General features: G+C 41.2%; 1 protein-coding gene across 2 annotated transcripts; it reads right to left on the reverse strand.

The window, feature by feature from the left end:
- Positions 1-773: 773 nt before the first annotated feature.
- Positions 774-9,006, reverse strand: GTF3C6 (general transcription factor IIIC subunit 6). 2 transcript variants are annotated; one of them, XM_059829531.1, is made up of 6 exons: positions 8,894-9,006; positions 7,559-7,639; positions 4,654-4,717; positions 4,191-4,235; positions 3,946-4,056; positions 774-1,433 (listed from the first exon to the last, which is right to left on the reverse strand). In XM_059829531.1, exons 1-6 carry the CDS (start codon positions 8,957-8,959, stop codon positions 1,135-1,137), a joined length of 666 nt encoding a protein of 221 aa, XP_059685514.1. In that variant the 5' UTR covers positions 8,960-9,006; the 3' UTR covers positions 774-1,134. The 2 variants fall into 2 exon arrangements, with proteins under 2 accessions (XP_059685514.1, XP_059685507.1); XM_059829524.1 differs by having other exon boundaries at positions 3,946-4,059.
- Positions 9,007-21,868: the final 12,862 nt, after the last annotated feature.

Genomic DNA, 21,868 nt, shown 5'->3' on the forward strand with positions numbered 1-21,868 from the left:
CGATTCAAGGTACTTCTACATAGAAAAACGGAATAGTGGGATTGATGGTTTGAAACTGTTGCAGTGTTTTGATGACTGATCTTTATTGATCCTGTGCTGTGAACAACTCTGAGGGCAAACTTCTCCCCTGATCATTACTAATTAAATTATTACATTATCATGAATGCACCACATACTCAACTTTTATATGAAATGCTATGTGACAATATAAATGATGTAGCAGTATGTACTATCAACCCACAGAACTACCTAGGGACCACAATACAGTCACATGGATTAGTTTGGGAATCACTGATGCATGGTTACAGGATCTCGGGCATAAAAACCTTCACAAAAATGCCAGAGGAGACAATCAGAGCCAAGAGGTTACTGGGGTGGTGGTGGGGAGACACTTCCTTTTGTGTAACACACATTATATTATATAGGAAATGGGGGAAGAGTGACAGATGCCTCATTAAGACCTAGATTTCAGGTGCTGACTAGTCCACAAGGGTTTAAGATTTCACTGGACAAAGTCCTGAGCAACCTGGCCTGAATTCAGCGTTGACCCTATTTTAAGTAGGAAGCTGGACGAGACACCTCCTGAAGTCCCTTCCCACATGAAGGACTTCTAAGATCCGTCAAGGGGACAAAGGGCACTGAGAAAATCCAAACTAAGCAATTTGATGAGTAATCAAACTAGTAATAAAAGCTACATTTAAAGTTGTCTTTCAATAACTGCAGTACAAGAACAGACATAGTATGCGGCTGAATGACACACAGTGAAGCTATACTTGAAAAATTCAGGACTTTATTTTAAACACCTTTTTTTTTCTTTTTACAAAATGTCCCAGACTGTACAATACATCAGCATTTTTTTTAAGGTAGGGGTTTTTTTAATTATGTAACCATTTCCTCTTCTTCAGTTTTGAGGTAGATACACACACATTTCCAATCAGCATTTTTAAAAAACACTTAAGACCTGCCCGCTATAATCCAAACATAAAAGCAATGCACAAGAACACAATGTCCATTTTTCCACTATTAACTGCTCAGATAAATTGGAAATCATGTCACAGCCTATAAAAGTTGGCATTTAAAAGTTAAAAGGCCCATTAACTCCATGAAGAAATCCTGAAAAGATCAGAGCTGATATCATGGAGGGGCATCGTCTAAGGCAACACTTCCAGAAGGAGAATCCTCTGCCCCAGAAGCAGGGCTGTCAGGCAGAGGAGGAATAGAGGCATCTGTTTCCAAGCTATGCTGCTTCTCCAGATCACAATTCATGTCAGAATTTCCTCCGCCACTCACCTCTCCCTCTGACTCTTCAGTCAATTTGTCTTGGGCCTGAGCTGACTCCTCAGAATCTTCTTTTTCACGCAGAAAGCTGCAAATCGTATTAGGCCTGCTGTAGGAAAAATCTCTGTCCTTGATCTGTAACCACTCCACTCCACCTGATGCAAAGAAGGAAAATTGATATTAGTGACAAAAGGAGTTAACAGAAGTTTTTTCTTAGTTTAGGTTCACTGTTACTAAGGCTGCGCCTGACCAACATTTAAGTAAAAGAATCACTTAGGATAGGAAGATGTCTTTCAAGAATTTGGACCAATACTAATTTTTGTAGTTAGTCTCATGATGGGGCTTAAACCATTCATTTTCCTTGGAAAGTAAGGCTATGAATAACAGAAAGGCATTTCATAAAGAAAGACCAGCTTAAAATGAAGAGAAACTTAACTGTTCATAAATTTAACAACATGGATAGGCTAAACCAACTTATCCAAGACATATAGCTACAGGCTTTTATCCAGAAACTGGAGGCATTGTGTATGGTTCATTCATCACCAGCTTGGTCTCTAACGAGCAGTCACAAAGGAGGTAAAATTATTAGGAAAGTAATGAAAAGCAGGAATGTCAAGATACAGAACTATGCTATGCCCATGTCACGAGTACTGTGTCCTGCTCAACCCATACTGTAAAGCTAGAAAAGAGAAGAATTGGTGAGAGTCAAGTTAGCTTCACGTGGGAAGAGACACTAAAAAACCCCAAACAACAAAACCCACAAAAAATGCAACAAAAAAGACCGAGACTAGAATTCTACTTAGAGGAGACAGTTCAGAGGGGGGAGATGTTTATAAGGCTGTACTGGGAAAACAAGAAGGGATTGACTTGTCTCCTAATTCTGATAACAAAGTAAGTAATTTACACTCATTGGAAGCACCAGATCATACATTCGTAACAACCACAAAAGCAAACAAACAATCAAGAAAACCCACAGTAAAGTTATACTCTTCCCATGCAACAGAAATGTGATTTGAAAACTAACTGCCATTGGAAGTGGTAGAAGTCAAAAGTATAGACAGGTTCAAAAAGCAAGTGAAGATGACAGAGCCTTTATGGACTAAAGACATAGTAGTCCAGATGAAAACTCTTGTCAGGGTACTAATGAACTGCTGAACACTGGAAAAATAGCCAGAAGACGGGATTACTCATATCTATGTCCCCCTCCTCTTACTTTCCACACACCCATTTACTGCTGTCCATAGTCAGAAATACAATACAGGACTAAAGCACCTTTGGTCCAATCCAGTGTGGCAGTCCCTGCTGTATTTAGGTGTCAGACATCACCCTTTGACTTTTAAAATAACTTAAATATAATTCAAAATGCTGAGAAAAATATTTTACAAATGCAATAAAGAGAATAAAATGTTTGTTCACCTAAATCCTAGAACATCTGGTAATATGATAGGGAATGACATCAGAGATAGTGTAAGAATTTGTGTCATCTCCTGAACTCAAGTATATCAAGCCCTTACCACACATATCAGACTCCAAATAGAACTGTGATTTCCCTCCCACTTAGATTTTTTAGGCAGTACCCATTGCCAATTCACAAGATGTTGTAGTTACTTTGTATGCACAACATTAAAGTTCTGTCAGGGTACAGAAACAAAGTGCTTTTCAGCAGCTATCATCATTATTGCTCCTCCAGAAAAAAAAAAAAAGTCTTTGTATTAAGCAACATATTCTCTAGTCTATTGTACTTTAAAAATAATAGTTTCTGTTTAATATTACCTGCTAATTATGCAGAGAGAAGAAACGGTACATGGTGTTGATAAGAATGCTGATGTTTGGTTAGATTTTAGATGACATTTCATGTTATACCTCCTATGACCAATGTCCATCTGACTGCCCATACTTAATGTAAAATGGCTACATATTCTTAAAATGGGAAGCAGTAGCACTGACTTGAGTGAAAAAAGCAACTAAAAGCAATAGGCTACTGCTAATGAATACTAGCATATATAGTAGGATTCTCAATATCTGACTACGTAAAAGCACTGACTTCTGTACGAAAAAACACCACTGAAATAAAGCAAACATACAAGCACCGAGTTCTGCCTACAGAATGAAAATCAATATGAATGGTCTGCTAGGTATGTCTTTGCAAGTAAGTTAATTCATTTAACTGTAAATCCAGTAACAACAATTCAGTTGTAGTACATATAACATGGAACTTCCTGCTAAGGATATTACACATTTTCAACAATTACAGAGACTCAAAAAGTCATTAGAAAAAATGATGGAAGTAAAAAAAAAAAACAATTAAAAAACCCACCAAACCCTAAAAATCAGTGAAGAACTACTAAACAGCACCTCTGATTTCAGAACTGGTGCCAAAACTTTTAGATGACAAAAACATACCAGGGAACATCAGCATACATTTGCCTTGCTCTTACACTCTTCTGTAAGAATCTCCTACTAGCTACTTCTGGAGGCAGCAACAGTCAGAAGAAATAGCTCTTTTTTGTGTGTGTTTTGTTATTTTTCTATTTAAATATACACATTTGTTGCCTAAAGAAAGTTTTTCTAACTTCATGCAGGCTCTTGAATCAAACACGCAATCAAGGCTGACACTCCTAAGCATAATCCATCCATGTCACCATGCATAACAGCGGAGGCACTAACCAACATTCTCTTCTCCTTCCTTCTTCTCTGTCAAAAGTGTCCGTGTCATGTTCAACTTCTTCATTGTGTGGCACTTGTATTTCAGCTGTACTTTTTGGTTGCCTTCTGCATCTACTATGAAGAGAGGAGAAAAATCAATACCCCAAACCCAAACACTATAATGAATTCCACTATCAGCTGAACGAAGAAAAATATTTTCAATCTCCCAGGCTACCACAAAGAACAGGACATCAAATCACAATTACCGTGCTCTGTGTTTTCTTCAAAAACCACACAGGTTCCCAAGGTATCTATGGAAAACAAAGTGAGAAAGTCTTAGAGACTAATTTCTATCAGCTGTAGATACTGCACCCACTGGCACAGCTCTGGGAATGTTCTGACTTCCAGCCCCTCGCAAAGGCCCAGCGCTGGTAACCACACTGCCAACTCAGAAACAGACAGGAGTATCACAGTCATTGAAAGTCACTACCAGGATTCCAGATCATTTTCTTCCAGACCCATGTTGTCACCATAAGGCACACGGGAGAACTACAGATTGCACAATATGTCAGTCCTGCTTATACAGGAGACAACAAGCATGTACTTTAAGGCATTTTATGTCCCACATTTTCGCTGCAGAAATACCAGCTGCTGCACCTCGGAGTCAGCTTCCAGGAATACTTTCCAGTAAATAACATGGAGAGATTGTATCCACATCATTTTTCCTACCTTCATATTCTCCTGCAAATACATATCTGTCCACCTGTAAAATGGGCCTCTCTGTCTCTATTCCCTACAAAGAAAGGGACAAAATTGCACAGATATCAGGTCTCTGTTAGCCCATGCAAATTTCTTGTTTTAAGACTAAAGACGACAGATATAGCAGAATCCAGATTACATCAATTCCTTGAAAAGATAAATAGTTTAAAAACACCTCAACATAAGGTAATAACAGTAAAATAAGTATTGCATAACATGATAAATGTGAAACAAAGTTTCTTTTGGTATTAGAGAAAAAGAACGTATTCCAGACTTTCTCAAACTGTCAGCTTCACATAAAGAAATTTACATCTTTAAAACAAGATTTATGGAACTGGGTAAGAGAGTTCTGCAGAAGATATGATTTTACAGAAGCTAGCAGACTCCTGAAAGAATGGCAAGACATGAAAATTAATATTTATTAGTTTTCAAGAAATGTACTAAAAGTAGTTTTAGTCATTACAATTGACTCTGAGGTCTTCTGCAATGTTAAACATCAGGGACAGGGGGAGAAGGAGTTTTCTTTTTGTTTTTCTAGGAGGCTTAGTTAAGCAGTGAAAACAACCTGTTACAAAGGGTTTAGCCAATCTTACTGTAGAATCAGTGTACTTTAAAAAAAAAAAGTAATTACAATTTTTCAGTCTATCATCATACATGTTACTTTAAGTATACTAAATACAAAGCATATACCGGATAATACTATTCTAGTAATCACAACAAAACCAACAATGCTGAACTGGTACAGAAAATGCTGTAGTATGTTAAAAAGGATCAAAGAAATTTAGATCAAACTGCAGCCCACGATCTATTTACGTTACAGTAAATAAATTTAAAGAGTTATTTCCTCTAGGAAATTAATTTAACCTCTGTTTTAAATTAACAAATAGAAAATAACATCTTTTTTCATGCAAATGTACATATTTTTAAGGTCCAATTAATACAAGTGGAATAACTTTCAAAAGTCTTTGGAAAATACACAAGATTAAGTAGTCCAGCATAAAGCATTACACCAGCACCAGAAGTGCAACTGCAGGGTCACAGAAGCTTCTGTGAGTACTATGTACCTGCATTGTGAAGGAGTTGGAAATTGTTGTTATTAAAATTTTGGTTTTTTTAAACAAGGAGTGGGAGAGTAAGGCAGCAGTTCTATCAGCTCATTCCCTTCCTCTGCAGCAGAGCTTTTCCAAATACGCAGGCCAGGATCCCATTATTCTTAATATAAGATACGCCTACAAACTGTATTTTGACAAAAATTAATGCCTGAACAGAATACACTAATTAAGGTAAAATATCTTTTAATAGTATATCGTGAACATCAACATTATTCAGGACATGAAGATTAGCACATGCTAAAAGATTTGAAGATGAGGCATTATGTGGTAAATTGCATAAAATACAAAATGCATACAGATTAATAGGAATTTGTGCAGTTTTCCTCTCACACTTTTAAAAAACAGAAGTATCTAAGATCAGCAAGATTTAAGCTCTGGGATTCTCCTTCTGCTGCATAAGTTGAGAACATGAATATCATTAAGCTAACATGTAGAACACATTTTTGTGGGGTTTTTTTACTACAGGAAGTTAATAAAAAAAATGAACACATCAGTACTAGGCAACAGTATTAAGGTTTTTAATATTAAAAACTTTATTTCTTTGGCTGATTTGCATTCCTTTCTGGACCATGCAAAAAAATGGAGACTATCTTCCCCTTATGTGACCAGCATCACAGAAAACTTGCCAAACAGAGTAACACAAAGCAGAATCTCTTATTGGAGCTTTAACAACAGTTGTCCATTATGAAACAACTCAAGGAATGCTTACTCTGTGGAGTGAGCGCAGATAGATTCGTGTACGAGTAGGATACAGTATAGATACTTAAAAGTTTTTCTAGTAACATTACAAGAGAATCTCAAAGCACAAAATTTAAAAGAATCCCATTAACGCTATTGAAGAATATGTAGCCATTCAGCCACAGGTAACAAATCATCTGTGTAATAGATTTCAAGCGACTTAGGTCAGATCCAGGAAGCAAATCTGCTTATAAAAGCACGTACGTCCAGTGATGGACAATTTACAAATTTTGATTGTATTTCTACATTTGAGATTTTCAGAATCGACTTTACCATCTCACATATATTCTGATCAGGGACATACTCTGAGATGTTATCTTCCATCTTTTCAGTCCATAATAAAGGTCTAGTTTCAAAAAGTATTTGCAAATCAATAGCACTTGTACTATCTATACAGCTCTCATAGTCCACGCAGGTTTTGAAGGGCAAATAAAATTTGTCCCATACAGAGAAAGTGATTAAACAACTCAAAAGGAAAAGGACAGTTAAGACGGATTCTTACAATAACCTCACAGTAAAGCAACCAACATCGAAAACTGTTTACCAAATGCTTAATATCCAGTTATCCTTTATGTTTACAACACTTGAACTTGCTAGACAGTATCTGAAAAAAAAAAACCACCACTGTAAATACAGCGCAATTCAGAAAGATTTTGGCTTTACCTGAATGCTGCATTCAAGTTATTTGAAGTGCGCTTAACAATATTTTTTTTGAATGTGTAAAATACATAATTTTAAAAGAATGAACGTAGAGCTTGAAATCAGAGGGGATAATGGTTCTAGCTTATAAATACTTCTGAATACAGTATTATGTAAATATAAGGAAATATTTTCAAAGACCATATGTCATTTCTAAAATAGAGAGCCCACAAGATGCAGCCACATACAGCCAAGACAGTGCACATAATTCTCTATCAAAGGTTTGATCTAAATGTTATTGACTTCAAGGAATTTAGAAACAGCCTCAGTCCCTTGTTCACATGTGTACTGACTTACCCCTTTCCTATTGTGCTGTAATCACTCACCAAAATCTTGCATTTGTTTTCACATTTTTCTAAGAAGTCTGAATCAATAATTCCTGACAGTTCCACCATGACCAGTTGCTCCTACAAGATAAGTTTATAATGTCCAGCTGTAACTGATATATCCGAACTTAGGAAAATAAAAAAGCCCCCCCCCCAAACCCAACAACCCCCCCAAACCAAAAAGAACAACATACAAAGACCCAGACCTTCAGAATAAACAGACCTCAAATCTGGCTTATTTGGCATTTTGCCTAGAGAACATGGCAGACATACTGCTATATTCAGGGAAACGCAGTGACCCATTACTCCATCAGCCACCTGTTTCACACCTGAATTTTGTGGCCTTTTCTTCCTAGCCAAGAAGGGAGCTCTTTTTTCACCCTTGGAAAATGAGAATCAATATGGGTAAATGATTTATGAATTATAACAGTATGACCAATTACATATTCCAAAAGACATTTTTCCAAGGCTTTAGTACCTACCTAAGTAAGACAACATAGCAAGAGGTTAAGCTAACCAACGTGTTGCTCGGAACAGTTACTTTTAACTCTTTATAACATACTGCTTTGAAATCAATTCTTGTTTTCAATTCCTTACAATTTTGAGAAAAATGCAAAAACAAAACAAAAAACAGCCACCTTGAAAATAAGATCTTTTATTCAAGGACAAAAAGAGCTTTCCAGAAGCATCAGCTACTAAACACCCACATCCATGAATACACGCAATATTAGCTGAGCAACAGTTTGTCTTTTCGGATGTTATGGGTGTAGGAAGCAACTGAAACGGGAAGAATGCTTTCTGACAAAGCTGTTTTCCAGAAACCCTTAAGTAAAACAGCCACAGCGATACGGCTTTCGGGACGCGACAGCTGTGAGGGCAGAGAAAGCCGACGGGCCCAGGAGAACGCGATCGCTCCGTGCCCGACCCCACCGCCAGCCCGGGGGCAGCCATGGCGGCCGCCGCGCCCCGCTCTCCTCACGCGTCCGGCCTGTCCCGCCGCCTCTCCTCCAGGCACCAACTCCCGGGAAGCGGGCAAGGCCTTGCAGAGATAGGGTGACAGGGGAAAGGCCACCCCCTCCCACACCAGGGCCCCGGAGCAGGTGCTGGGCCCTGGCAGCCCACAGGAGCGCGGGCGCACGTCCCTCCGCGGCCGCTCGCAGGCGGCCTGGCCCGGCCTCCTCAGCGCCGGCGGGGGGAGAAGGGGGCCGGGCCGGGTCCACAGGCAGAGCACGCCCCGAGAGGAGCTGGCCCGGCCGGGCTGCGTCCCTTCCTGTAACGCTGCTCCAAGGAAGGGGAACGACCCGGGAGCACGTCCCGATGCCGGCATCCACCAACCTCCACCTCGTCTTCCCCTGCTTCATCTTTCCTCTCGCCCTCCTCCGTGCTCTCTGCCGCCGCCATGTCGCCACTGGACGCCCCGCTTTCCCTCCTCGCCTCAGCGCGCACCACGTGGGCCCGGCGCCGCCATCTTAGAGAGCGACCGGTCCCGCCTCCCGCCCGTCCGCGCGGCTTCTCCCCCCTCCCTGCGGCGGCCGCTGGAAACGGCGCCAACAGCGGCGGCGGCGGCTCCGCCCCCGCCCGTGAGCTGCCGCTCGCGCCAGCCGCCCCCAGCAGGAGGCGAGAGTGAGGCGCGCGCCTCAGCGACCGTCGAGCGGTGGGCGGTGAGCGGCTGTGCCCCGGCGGCGGCGGGCGGAGTGTGGGGGTGCCGGGGGGCGCGGCGGCGCGCAGGGCCCCGGGGAAGAGGGTGAAGCTCGGCCGGGGAGGAGCCGGAGGCCGGGGTGCGTGTCGGGGTAACGTGCGGGGCTGTGACAGCGGGAGGAGGGACGGGCAGCGGCAAGGGGGTGGGGGAAAGGAGGAGCGGCGGCGCAGGGGGAGGAGGGCTCCCGGGGGGGCAGGTAGGTTGGGGCGGGGCGACCGCGTCAAGGGAGCGCCTTCCACGGCCTGAGCGGCTCTCTTTCAGACGGGGTTCGTGTCCCCGAAGCTTTCCGTCCGAGGTTTTACACAGACCCAGGAGCTGCCGGAGTGGAGTCGCGCCCCGCTGCGCAGTCCTGGTTTTCCAGGTTGAACAGCGCGCATCATCCCTGCTAGGCAGAGTCCTCGTTTCCCTCGTCATCCTAAGAGCCCGTCTCTGCACCTGTTCCAGGCGTCTCCCTGCTTACGTGCTAGCCTTGTATGCACCGCTGCAGGTTACATCTTGACAGACCCTTCTGCAGTGGAAGAAAGGGAAATGGTTTGCTTTGGGCATGCTTAAATCGTATTTGCTATTTTCATGGCCGATGGCTGATGCTTTCTGGTTATCTTGTGAGGTTCGAATACACTCCTGTCAGATTTCCGCCTGATAAGAATTTCTGCGATAACGTGTTAATTTATTTCTTTATAAGTGTAGGACATTGCACTCCATAATCCTCAGTCTCATACTTTTTTTGTAATGTAATTGTCCCATGTTTTCCTTTTGTATGTTATGTTTCTGATTTTGTGCCAAAAGTGTCTTCCTACTCATTGTGTCAAAGTCATTGATTAAAATGTTAAATAAAAACTGATCCCAAGGGAGTTCACTGTAGATTTTATTCCAGTCTCTACTTAAGCTCCTCTTATATACGATAAACATAAATGTCAGCATAGCACCATATGAAGGGTTTAACAATGTCCAGATATGTGCAATGCATTTCTCCTTTTCCTAGAAGAATCACTGGTTTTAAACGTATCAAGTAAGTTTAGCAGGATTTTTCTTTGGGAAGCCAGCATTAGGCTTCATGTTATTTTCTGTTAAGCCTCATGTTTTTAATGATTCTTTTCTTAGAGCTTGTTTTAGAATATTGCATACTGCTGTGATAAGAACAGCCTATAAATGTGGATTAGTTCTAAATACAGGAAAAGATGCTGGGGCATGTTACCTTTTAGTCAGGCAAACTGCAAAGGCTTGAATTTTGACTGCAGGGTATAATAGCTGTGGAACAGATGTTTGGCATGTTACAAGTGTTAATTATCAGATATTTTTAAATAGTAGTTTGTATCATTTACTTAGTGCGGGCTGCTGTATTTAAGGGTTTTAGAAAATAACAAAAATAAGTTTTTGAGTATTTGATTTCATGTTCTGCCACTAGAAGGAGATAGGTAAATAAAATTATGCTTATTGTTCAACATTTCTGATAGATGTTTTTAATGAGCTTCTAACTTTTAAAGCTGTATGTAAATGTTGGTAACTTTAGCTAGTTGATCTTATGCTGTATAGTATGAATACATGTGCAGTAAACCCAGTCTTTTAATAGTTCTTAACTACTAGTTTCTATTCGCTGTATTTGGCAATTACATTTTTGCACCAGGTCTTCCTGTCTTCAGATAAAATTTTTGTTCTTTTGAAAAAGTTCTGCCTGAATAAAATAGAATAAACTCTCTATTCAGAATATGTATTTAAAAATTAATTGTCAGAACTGTCAGTGCTTCTGTAACGTGACATTAATACCATCATTCTCTTTTTATAGATGGGAGGAGGTTAAGTGACTTAACTAAAACTACAGAAAGCCCTTACAAGAACATAAATGCGTGCCAGATCAGCCTGTGTAAATCACAGACTGGCATGATCTGCTGATGATGGAGCCAGTACATTTGGTTGCTTTTATACCAGCCTAAGTGCCATGTAGTATCCGGGGTCATCTCAGTCTCCTAGTTATCATGAGTCATGGCGTGCAGTTGGATGATGGGAAATTTTTGATGCATTAGTGCCAAATGTATTTTAAAAAAGAGTACCTCATTGTCAGGCTAAACCTGCCGTGGGAATTAGTGGTTTGCCTTGGTCTGTCATATCCTGGCAAGGGTATTTCAACAACTTACCTCTTAAAGGCTGTCCTCAGAGTCTGCCAAGGAGATTGAACTGCTTGATGAGATAAATATGGAAATACATGTTTTGAGGATCCAGGTTTTGGGTTTCTGAGGCCTCAGCTAACAATCCTCTCAGTGCTTGAACAGATTTATGTGTGCATGCTTGCCCGAGGCAAGTACCTAGGTGGCACTTAGGTTAGTTTGAGTCAGTGATGACCAAATGGTAAATTGAAAATAAATGATTGTGTTTGAGATGTACGTACGTAATATGCATGCACTAGTTTCAGTGGGTTCACTTGGAATTTAAGCATGTTAATGAGTATTTTATTTTGGGCCCTGTAGTTTGCAAATTTTAGTTGTGGAAGTTCATAGATAGAGACTTGGACTATCTGGTTTAGTAAATAAACATTATTGCAGTTAAGGTACATTACAGGAAATCAGAGAAAGTTCACTGAAACACACAATGAAGACATTCTGGCTTTCTACTTTGTCTCATTTTTCCATTTTCTTTTGATTTTTATCTTCATGCTTGGAATTCCTTCTCAATCCTTTTGCAGAAGGCAATTGCCCTTTCTCCATTCCCTCCTGAACACTTACTTTCTTTGTGAGGCTCTGGCACTAGTCTATCTAAGTAAAAGGTTAAATGTTTTATAAAAACACAGGGTAAGATAGAGTCTTTGTTTAAGTTCTTGAGTTTTGTCTGTCTGTTTAGACTGTGAGTGCCTCTGGTTGAAAACCTTTTGTATTATATAATGAAAAAACACAGAATTCAGTATTTAAAAAATGATAATAGATCTTATGTGTGCATGTATACACACACACAGACTATATATATAGTCTATGTATCTGTACTATTTGCTGAATTGACTGCCTCAGAAGGATGTTGTAGATTCTAGGCTTATTTTAAATTGGAAGTGTAATTAAAATTGATGATGTGACAAAAGGTGATTGCTTGTGAATATCAGAAGAGACTCCTCAGTAAAGTGTTACCATGTGAAATGGCTAAATGTAATAATACAGTGCAGAGAGATGCAGAAGAAAGCTTGTAAGAGACTAGTGTGTATTTCTGCCTCTAGCCAGGGTTACAAAAGTTAGATCAGCCCCAGGACAAAGGTAATTTGCTGATAGTATTACAGAGGATGATTTCCATTTCCCTGCAGCTACATTGCTGAGCCTCTTCAGTTAGGAATTTGCAAGCCAAACTAGCTCCTGGCTGTTGCCAAAAAAAAAAAAAAAGAAAAAAAAAAAGAGACCTGCTGGATTGCTTTGCATCTGTGCCTTTGTCTTTTCAAAAAGTTCCTTAAAGATCATGCAAGGAAATCCTAGCAACCCTGTTAGACAAAGCACAGTCAGAGAAGAGTAGTGTAAAGTAAGGGGTGTTTTCCTTCCACAGTGCTAATTCTGTTTACTATGTCTAGTCTAAGTCTGTAGAGTGAGATGCGGTACAGTAGGGGAGAGGGAAGGAAGCAGTTGCATGAAGGAGACCTTTCTATCCCACCAGTTCTTAATCTAGATGATCTCACTCCAGTTGTCTTGGAACGAGCATAGTCAGAGCACAGTAAGAGGAGGGAGAAGAGGCGCTGGCAGGGAGACTTGGGCACAGGTGATCCTGCAGTAGTTTGCTGGGCTTCTGCTTTACTTTTAGCCGCTGGAATCAGATGCCAGCATAGTAGGAGATTAAAGAAGGGCTTAGATGTTCCCTGAGTTCAGGGAGTCTGGAGGCCTCATGCCAGTCTAGGTGTCGTAGACCCAGTTGTTATACAAGGCAGCTACCTGGCCTCTGCTTCCCCAGTCTCTTCCATGATATTTCTACAGGCACTCAGAGCAAGATCTGTCATGGTAGGGGCAGGGAAAGTTGAGAAGCAGCATGTGAGAGCATCCTACCACCCATTGCATCTCAGCTGTGAAAGGGGAATGGAGCTGGGAAGGGCTGGGGAATCGGAGGTAAAGAGGAGGCAGGCAAGGGTGGGTACTTCTTCCTGAGAACCCTCTTATGCCTGCCTTACATGTGCAACAGTGCAAACAGCACCACTTCTGCTGTTCCCCCAGAGCATGCTGTCCTTTATGGGAGAAGATGCACGGGGGAGTGTTCTTCTCTCCTGCTTCCTGGGCTGAGGTAGCAGATGAGAGGAGGTAAGAGCAGGAGAAACTTAGGAGAAATTGTCTTACTATTATTTTTAAAAAATAACTGAGAAACCATGCATATCTTAGCTTTCAAGCTCTGCTGCTGGACAGATACTATTAACCTGTTCCCTATGTAGCCCCTTAAAAACTTTTTTGAAGATCCATGCTATATACCCATTGAGCAGCTGAGATAGATAGTGGATTTCACTGAGCTATTCTTTGTCTTACTGGACTAGGTGGCTTTGAGCTAAAGCTGGTGTGCTCAGAATGGGAAAGGGCCATCTTCTGGGCCCAGCTGTTTCAGCCAAACATGCTATTGTCTCCAGCTTACGCCACTGCTGGACGACAGGAAGATAGCACTCCTAATCTGGTAGTTCATTTTAAACCAACACATTTACATTTTTTTAAGCCAAGTGATAGCCTGTGAGATTACAGAATGGTTGAAAGGGACCTCTGGAGGTCATCTGGTCCATGCCCCCTGCTCAAGAAGGGCCACCTACAGATGGTTGCCCAGGACCATGACCAAAAGACTTTTGAATATCTCCGAGGATGGAGACTCCACAAGCTCTCCGGGCAACCTGTGCCAGTGCCTGGCCACCCTCACAGTGAAAAAGTGTTTCCTGATGTTCAGAGGGAACCATCTGTGTTTCAGTTTGTGCCCACTGCCTCTGGTCCTGTCACCGGGCACCACTGAAAATAACCTGGCTCTGTCCTCTTTGCATCCTCCCTTCAGGTATTTATATACATGGGTAAGATCCCTGCGAGCCTTCTCTCTAGACTGAACAGTCCCAGCTCTCAACCTTTTCTCATACGTCAGATGCTCCAGTCCTTTAATCGTCTTCGTGGCCCTTCACTGGACTCTTTCCACCATGTCCGTATCTCTATTGTACTGGGGAGCTCAGAACCAGACTGAGCACTCCAGGTGTGGCCTCACCAGTGCTGAGTAGAGGGGAAGGATCATGTCCTTTGACCCGCTGGCAACACTCCTCCAAAATGCAGCCCAGGCTACCATTAGCCCTCTTTGCTGTGAGGGCTAATTGCTGGCTCATTGTCAGCTTGCTGACCACCAGGAACCTGAGGTCCTTTTCCACAAAGCTGCTTTCCAGCTGGGCGGCCCCCTTCATATATTCATGCCTGGGGTTATTCTGCCCCAGATGCAGAACTTTGCACTTCCCCTGGTTGAACTGTATGAGGTTCCCATCAGGCCATTTCTCCAGCCTGTCGAGGTCCCTCTGGATGGCCGCATCACCCTCTGGCATATCAGCCACTGCTCCCAGTTCTGTGTCATCAGCAAACTTGCTGAGGGCAGAGTACTAATGAAGATGTTAAACAGGATTGGACCCAGTATTGACCCCTGGGGTACACCACCAGTTACTGGCCTCCAGCTAGACTTTGTGCCACTGATCACCACGCTCTGGGCCCAGTCATTCAGCCAGATTTCAATCCACTGTGCTGTCTGTTTATCTAGCCCTTGCTTCAACAGCTTGTCTAAAGCCTTACTTAAGTCACGGTAGACAATATCCACTACTCTCCAAGTCAGTCGCTTCATCATGGAAGGTTATCGGGTTGGTCAAGCATGACTTCCCTTTGGTGAAGCCATGCTGACTACTCCTGATGACTTTCGTGTCCTCCATGTGCCTGGTTTCCAGGATTAGCTGCTCCATCACCTTCCCAGGGACTGAGGTGAGGGTCACCAGCTTGTAGTTTCCTGGGTCCTCTTTCTTGCCCTTTTTGAAGATGGGAGTGACATTTGCTTTCCTCCAATCTTCGGGCATTTCTCCCAATCACCGTGATGGATCAAAGATTACCAAAGAGTGGTCTCACAATGACATCAGACAGCTCCCTCAGCAGCCATCCCTTCAGAGCGCATGGACTTACATGTATGCCCAGTTCGCTTAAGTATTCCCTGACCTGATCCTCTTCCACCAAAGGTACATCTTCCTTGCTCCAGACTTTTCTCCTGGTCTCTGGGGCCTGGGATTCCTGAAGGCCCGTCTTGCTAATAAAGACTGAGGCCAAGAAGGCACTAAGTACCTCAGCCTTTTCCATGTCCTGTATCACCAGGGCCACTGCCCTATTCAGCAGTGGGCTCACATTTTCCCCATCCTTTCTTTTGTCACTTACGTTACTTACAGAAGCACTTCTTGTTGTCTTTGACATCCTTCACCGGCTTCAGTTCCAGCTGGGCTTTGGCTTTCCTGACCTCATCCCTGCGTGCTCAGACAATGTCTCTGTATGCCTCACAGGTTACCTGTCCTGGCTTCCACCTTCTCTGTGCTTCCTTTCTGTGTTTGAGTTTGTCCAGGAGCTCCTTGTTCATCCACGCAGGCCTCCGGGCATTTTTGCCTGACTTCCTGCTCATTGGGATGGACAGCTCTCGAGCTTGGAGGAGGCGATCCTTGAATATTAACCAGGTTTGCTGTGCCCCCTGTTCCCTCCAGGGCCTTATCCCATTGGACTCCACCAAGAGTCCCTGAAGAGGCTCATTTTGTCTCCTTGTCTTTTCCTTAGGGGAAAAGGGCTTAGCTGTTAAAAGGAATGAGTGCTGCCTCCTGCACATAGCAGGCTCAGAGCTTCAACTCCTCCTTCCTTCCAGTGAGGAGTTGTCTCCTGCCGGCATTATCTCCTGGAGCACATACGGGGAAGAGCCGTGGGAACATCCTGAGGGAACTTGGTGCTGTATCCACATGTGGGAGGAATGCGTCTTCATGTCCATGAGTGATGGGGCAAGAGGAGAGTGGTGTGGCAGAGCTGAGAACTGCTGTGCTGTCCTGCATGGAGTCCTAAAACTGGGATCCCTCCCAGTAAAACTCAGCAGGTGGCAATCTCCTGAAGCAGGTGGTAACAAATAGGGAGTAAATTACGTTCCTTGTTATCCAGCTGGATCAGAAGGGGATGCCTATCTATAGAATTAACTTGCTAATTTATGAAATGTTAATGTTTGGAATCTTTTACATGACCTCAGATTATTTGGCATCAGTTATTTGAGATACCGAGATGTAAATTCTTATACTTGTTGGGCTGAAAGCAGTTGAATGCCCTTGACTTCAAAGGTCACTGGGAATACTCATTATTTTTCAGGGCCAAGCTCTTATTTAATCTCAGCGGGCCTGTCTGTATTTGTTTAAAATATGTTTAAAACAAACTGATATAAAAGTCACTTGGAATATTTTTTGCATACAAATATGTAAAAGCAGAAGGTTATTTCTGTTTCATATTTATTTACTGATTTTGATCAATGCTCCCAGGGCTTCTTATTAAAGTGAAATATTTTTATTCAATTGTATTTTGTTTTCCTTGTACATGAACACTGCTTTGCTTGTTAGTGAAGTGCTGTTAAAAACAATTTTTACACACCTCAAGAACTGTCAAAGTGGTTTGCAGTGCAGGAAATAAAAAATAGTTATTAGTCAATCTGCATTAGAAACATCAGAGTCTTAGTACAGTAGGCTTTTATGGAGGTGTAACTTGGCAGCAATTTGGAATTCCTGGTAGTTTAGTGCTTTTGTAGCTATGCCCACTGACCTACAGAAAGTGTTTCTCACACAGTGTGAGAAGTAAGAATCGTATTGCTGAAGCCTGAGGGTAAATGCTATATGAATTTGTTTTTCTTACTGTAATATTACTACAAGGTGTTAGAATGTTGCTTTTTCAATGTTAGTTCATACTATGTGGAGGAAATCATAAATGCATTCTATATCTTCAAAGAGCAGGACAGAATTGACAAAAGTGAGGTAAGAAATAGTGAAGAGTAGTCAAATAAGTCCAGCTGTATAGCCAATAGAAGGATGCACTTACTCAGTTATCTGTGTGTGTCTCTCTGTAAGTACTAAAAATCTATTGCTCCATAAACACCAAAACCCCAAATCCAGAATAGGAGAATAAGAATAGCTAGTTTAAATCAGGATGGTGCAAACTGTGCATGTTAGGCATTTGAGGGAAGGAGGATAAACACTGCTGAAGGGTATTGAGTCAAATCAGAGTTAAAATCCACCTTTAAAAACAAGTAATGTACAACTTAGATGAATTCTTAATAGGAAACGCATCTTGTTAGGACTGTAGTATCTAGATGGTGGCAATCACTTTCTGATAAGCAAAATCAGACACTGTAAAAGCAGAAAACAAAACCCAAAAGATTGTTTAAGTACTCTTGAGTATTCCAGGTAAACGTCGTATTGATTGGAATCATGAGACTAAAATTCTTGGTGCCATAAATTTTGGGGAACCTACAAGATAGAAACTAACTCTGGACTTGATTCTTGGTCACCATTGTGCATGATCCGCTTCAAACTTTTTATGGAAGAGCCATTCTGAAATACTGATCTTAATGTACTTGCAGCTGATGCTCTTGCACCAAAATGAAGATCCGTTGGTTCTTAAAAGAAACTTAGCTGCCAAGGAATAAGAAGTTGTTCTTATGGATTGATTAATGGTTAAAGCTGGGAAACAAAGGGTAGGAGTAAATGGTCTGTTTTTAAAATGGAGATCATTAGTGGAGTTCCACAGAAATCTGTAGTGTTAAACATATTCCTAAATTATTTGTAAAAAAAAAAAAAGGCAATGGAAAGTGAGGTACTGAAGTTGGATGGGAATACTGTGTTTTCAGGGTTGTAAAAATGAAAACCTGCTGTGAAGATTAGCACATGAATGCTTGGATGGTAAAATGGCAGGTGAATTGCAACCATTCTCTGGCCCTGGCAGATAAAGCAGTACTTAATAGCAAGTACTCCTGAGCCAAATATTGCTGAAGACTGAGGAGGTTTACAAGGTGAAATACCTTTGCATGTTAGTCCTGGCTGTTCTTCTGCTCTTTTCCAGGCATTCACTATGGGTTGATTTAGGTAACAAGGGTGCTGGCTAGGTGGATCTTTGATCTAGCTTGGTGTGTGGCTGGTTTTGGCTCCTAAATATTTGGTTCAGAATGACAAACCAAACAGGTAGTGAACCTGTTAGTTTCCTTTCCAAAGTTTGTAAAGGCAAAATTTTACATCAACTCAATGGGAGACTGGACAAATACTTCAAGAAGGGATCCACTGAGGATTATAAAATGGGCAAATCATATCAGGCTGAGGACATCAACTGAGCTGACAACAGTTGGGAGTACACTTGCATTCTTCAATAGGTGGCCACTGCTGCAGACAGCATACTGAGCTAGCTAGACCCAAAAGATGAACCCTTGTATGAACCCTAAATTTTGTTTAGTAATTCATTTTTCATTCCAGCTATTTAACACAACTGTCTCTTGCACAGAAGCAGAGGAATATAACAGAGTAGATAAATCACAGCAGATGACAGAAGGAGAAGTGGAAATCCCTGCAAACATCCCATTGTCAGTTAACATACCATGACATTTGCTATGCTTACAATTACTACTTTTACTCATGAAGGCATCAGTACCTCAAAAAGGCTGGTTTTCAGCTCTTTAGGAATTTTGTGTAGGAAGATTGTGAAAAGTACTGTTGTGAATGACTTTTAAGCCTTTAAAGCTATTGAAAAAGTGATTTTGAGTTGTGTTGGCTTGGTCTGATGCAAAGCCAGTGCACTGACCCACTGACAGCATGTCTTGCCTCTGTTTTCGAAAGGAAGGCAGGGTAATGAATGGAGAAGGAGGACCTGAATCTATAGCAAAGCACACTTACCATTTCCACTGCTTGAGGAATTCTGTTCAGAAATGCGAAGCAAAAAGCTGAAAGAAGGAAATTGTCACAGCTGATCACATTCTTCCAGTAGTTCTTCTATTCCTCTGTTGCCTCATTGTTCGGTAGATAATGTATTTGGAAAGCAAGGCAACCAATGCAACATGGTATTTTTTCCCATGACAGATGGATCTTTTTAAAGGTTTTACATGTATTGTTGTTTCAAGAGGAGAGTAATGCTTTAGATGTGACAATGGAAATGACATGGTCCCAAGTATTAGATGGCAACGTAGAAGCATTCTACAGAGTATCAATTTCCTGCTACAGGACAAGATGTAAATTTTTGTATGTATTTTCAATAATAATAATAAAAAATTAAAATAAAGCAAGCTAATGGGTCTGTTCAGTTTTTTTTTAAGTTGGCTCATAGACTTTCTCAGGTGCCACACTATTGTGGCTATGTTGACACAAACTCACACTACCATATCCTGTAAGATTTTGTTGCTTCGTTTCCAATATGGTTTGTATTATGTAATTAAAGTGCAATTATTTGGAGAACCAATTCTATAAAATAGCTTTTGTTACAGCATACAATGCCTAGGGTCATTTGAGGGTATATCTACATGGATGGGTGTGGACAGTGACATGTTCACTTTGCCTGTGCCTTGAACCAGCCAGCTCCAGTGTAGCAGCTGTGTGGCTGTGATTCATGTGTTGCTGAGCATGAGTTAATAAGGCTGGCTGTGAGGCAGGATATATTAGCTTGGGTTCAGAACTGTGCTAATGTGGCCACATGATTTCTGGAAAGAAGCTGGTCTTATGTCCAGCTGGCTCAAAGCATGAATAGAGCAAAGACATGACTGTGTCTGTTTGTAAGCTAGTCAGAAATGCAGGTCAGGATATGAAGTTTGATTGAATGTCTCTAGATTTCTATAGCTGGTGTCAATAAGATTTTTGCCTTTATTTAAAAAAAAAAAAAAAAGTAAATGCTGACAATTGCCTCAGTTTACAGTAAGCTTGTGATATTTTCAATATTTAGGAATGTACAGTTTTGACTTCTAAACTATACCAGAGCGGATTCTTTTTTAAAAAGAGTAATTTTAAAGATTTTTTTTGCCTCCTTAGAAAACGAGATGAACAATCTTTTTTAAAAAACAAAGATCGTTTAGCCTTAAGGCTTAAAGACCTTACCATCCTTTATTACTTACATTTGCAGGGAAGCATAGCTGTTTTTTCCAAGCAAGCAACTGAGAGAGGGAGATAAAATTGTCAGCTCAGATTCCAGATTGGACCTAGGCATCTCTGGAGGGAATTATTAGCTGTCTGAAAATGCCTCAGCGGTACTTACTACTGATTTGATTTTTTTCTTCCTGCAGAGATCTGCTCTGCGAAGAGAAGAATTTATACCTTCTTTTGTGGATTTCTGAATAGTAGATAGACTTGAGCCACTCTATACAAATCTATAATAAAAATGGAGAATATTGAATTCTGTTGGCCTTGGCCTTTTTAGCTCTCTTTATTTGCTCTCTTGGAGATTCTGAAGGCATGTTGTTTACACTTAGGATCATCTTTTACAGTCAGCAGCAACACACATATATTATACCCTCTACATATAATTAATTCAGGACTTTCTTTTCCTATTTCTGTTCTTACAGGCCTGTGTTGTATTTGTACTAGATCCCCAGTGGGTGAGCTTCTAATACCTTCTCTTGTAACTGATCTCATAACTTTTTATTGCAGTTCTTGCGTTCCGAGTAGTTTATACTGAATAAAATATCATTCACTGAATGGTGACTGATGCTAAAGTACATTCATCTGAACATGTGTTACATGAGGTTTTTAAAAAAAAAAAGCTATTAAGTACTGCTTTATCTGCCAGGGCCTTCACACTATAGTTGAGCAACAGAATTATAGGAGATAAGAGAAGATGCCTATAAGTTTAAACTGTCATATCTGTGTTTTGATCTGATATTATTGCTTTATCCTCCCTAAAGGATTGAACTTGACATTCCAAATGTCAGACTTTACATCTTAGCCATAAGGTCCATCATTATTATCTATCATGGACTCAGGATTCCCCTGCAAAGAAGGAAGAGATTTCTGTTTTAACAAATAGAAGTTTATCTTGGCATTTAGATATAAATGTTCTTATGAAAAAAACGTGAGGTACCAATTTTAAGATACCGAAATAGTGTATTTTTAAGGGGACAGTTTTTAAAAAGATATTGTGGCAAACCCCAAGACATTCTGTCTTCAAGTAATAGTTGTATAACACAGTACACTTCCACTGTGCATGAAAGCATGCCCACTCACTTGGAAGCAGTAAAGTTTTTCCCATTGTAGAAGCTACAGAGTAGCACCTTAGACTTGCTCTCCCTTATATTCAGTGTGTAAAAACACGTAATGACGTGTAACTGGCACTGTCTCAGTTCCTTTAAGCTCATTCTGCCATCACTGTTCTGGAAACCCGAAAAGGCAAGGCAAAGCATTACAAGCATTACAAATACCCTTCTGTCATCTCCATTTTGGGAGCAAGCCAGATGGAAAAATTCTGCTGATACCAGTCCAGCTTTGGACTGGCCTGGGCAAGGGATTGTGTGTTTGGCAAGAGCTACAGAATGGCCACTTCTGGCATTGCTAGCAAGAAGAGTGGTCACTGCCAACATCTCTCTTTTACTTCAGTTTCTCTAATCAGCTCAGAATTAGCAGGCAACAGCCCTGGATTTATGAC

Source organism: Gavia stellata, chromosome 2, assembly GCF_030936135.1.
Source record: "Gavia stellata isolate bGavSte3 chromosome 2, bGavSte3.hap2, whole genome shotgun sequence".
Taxonomy (NCBI): Eukaryota; Metazoa; Chordata; class Aves; order Gaviiformes; family Gaviidae; genus Gavia; species Gavia stellata.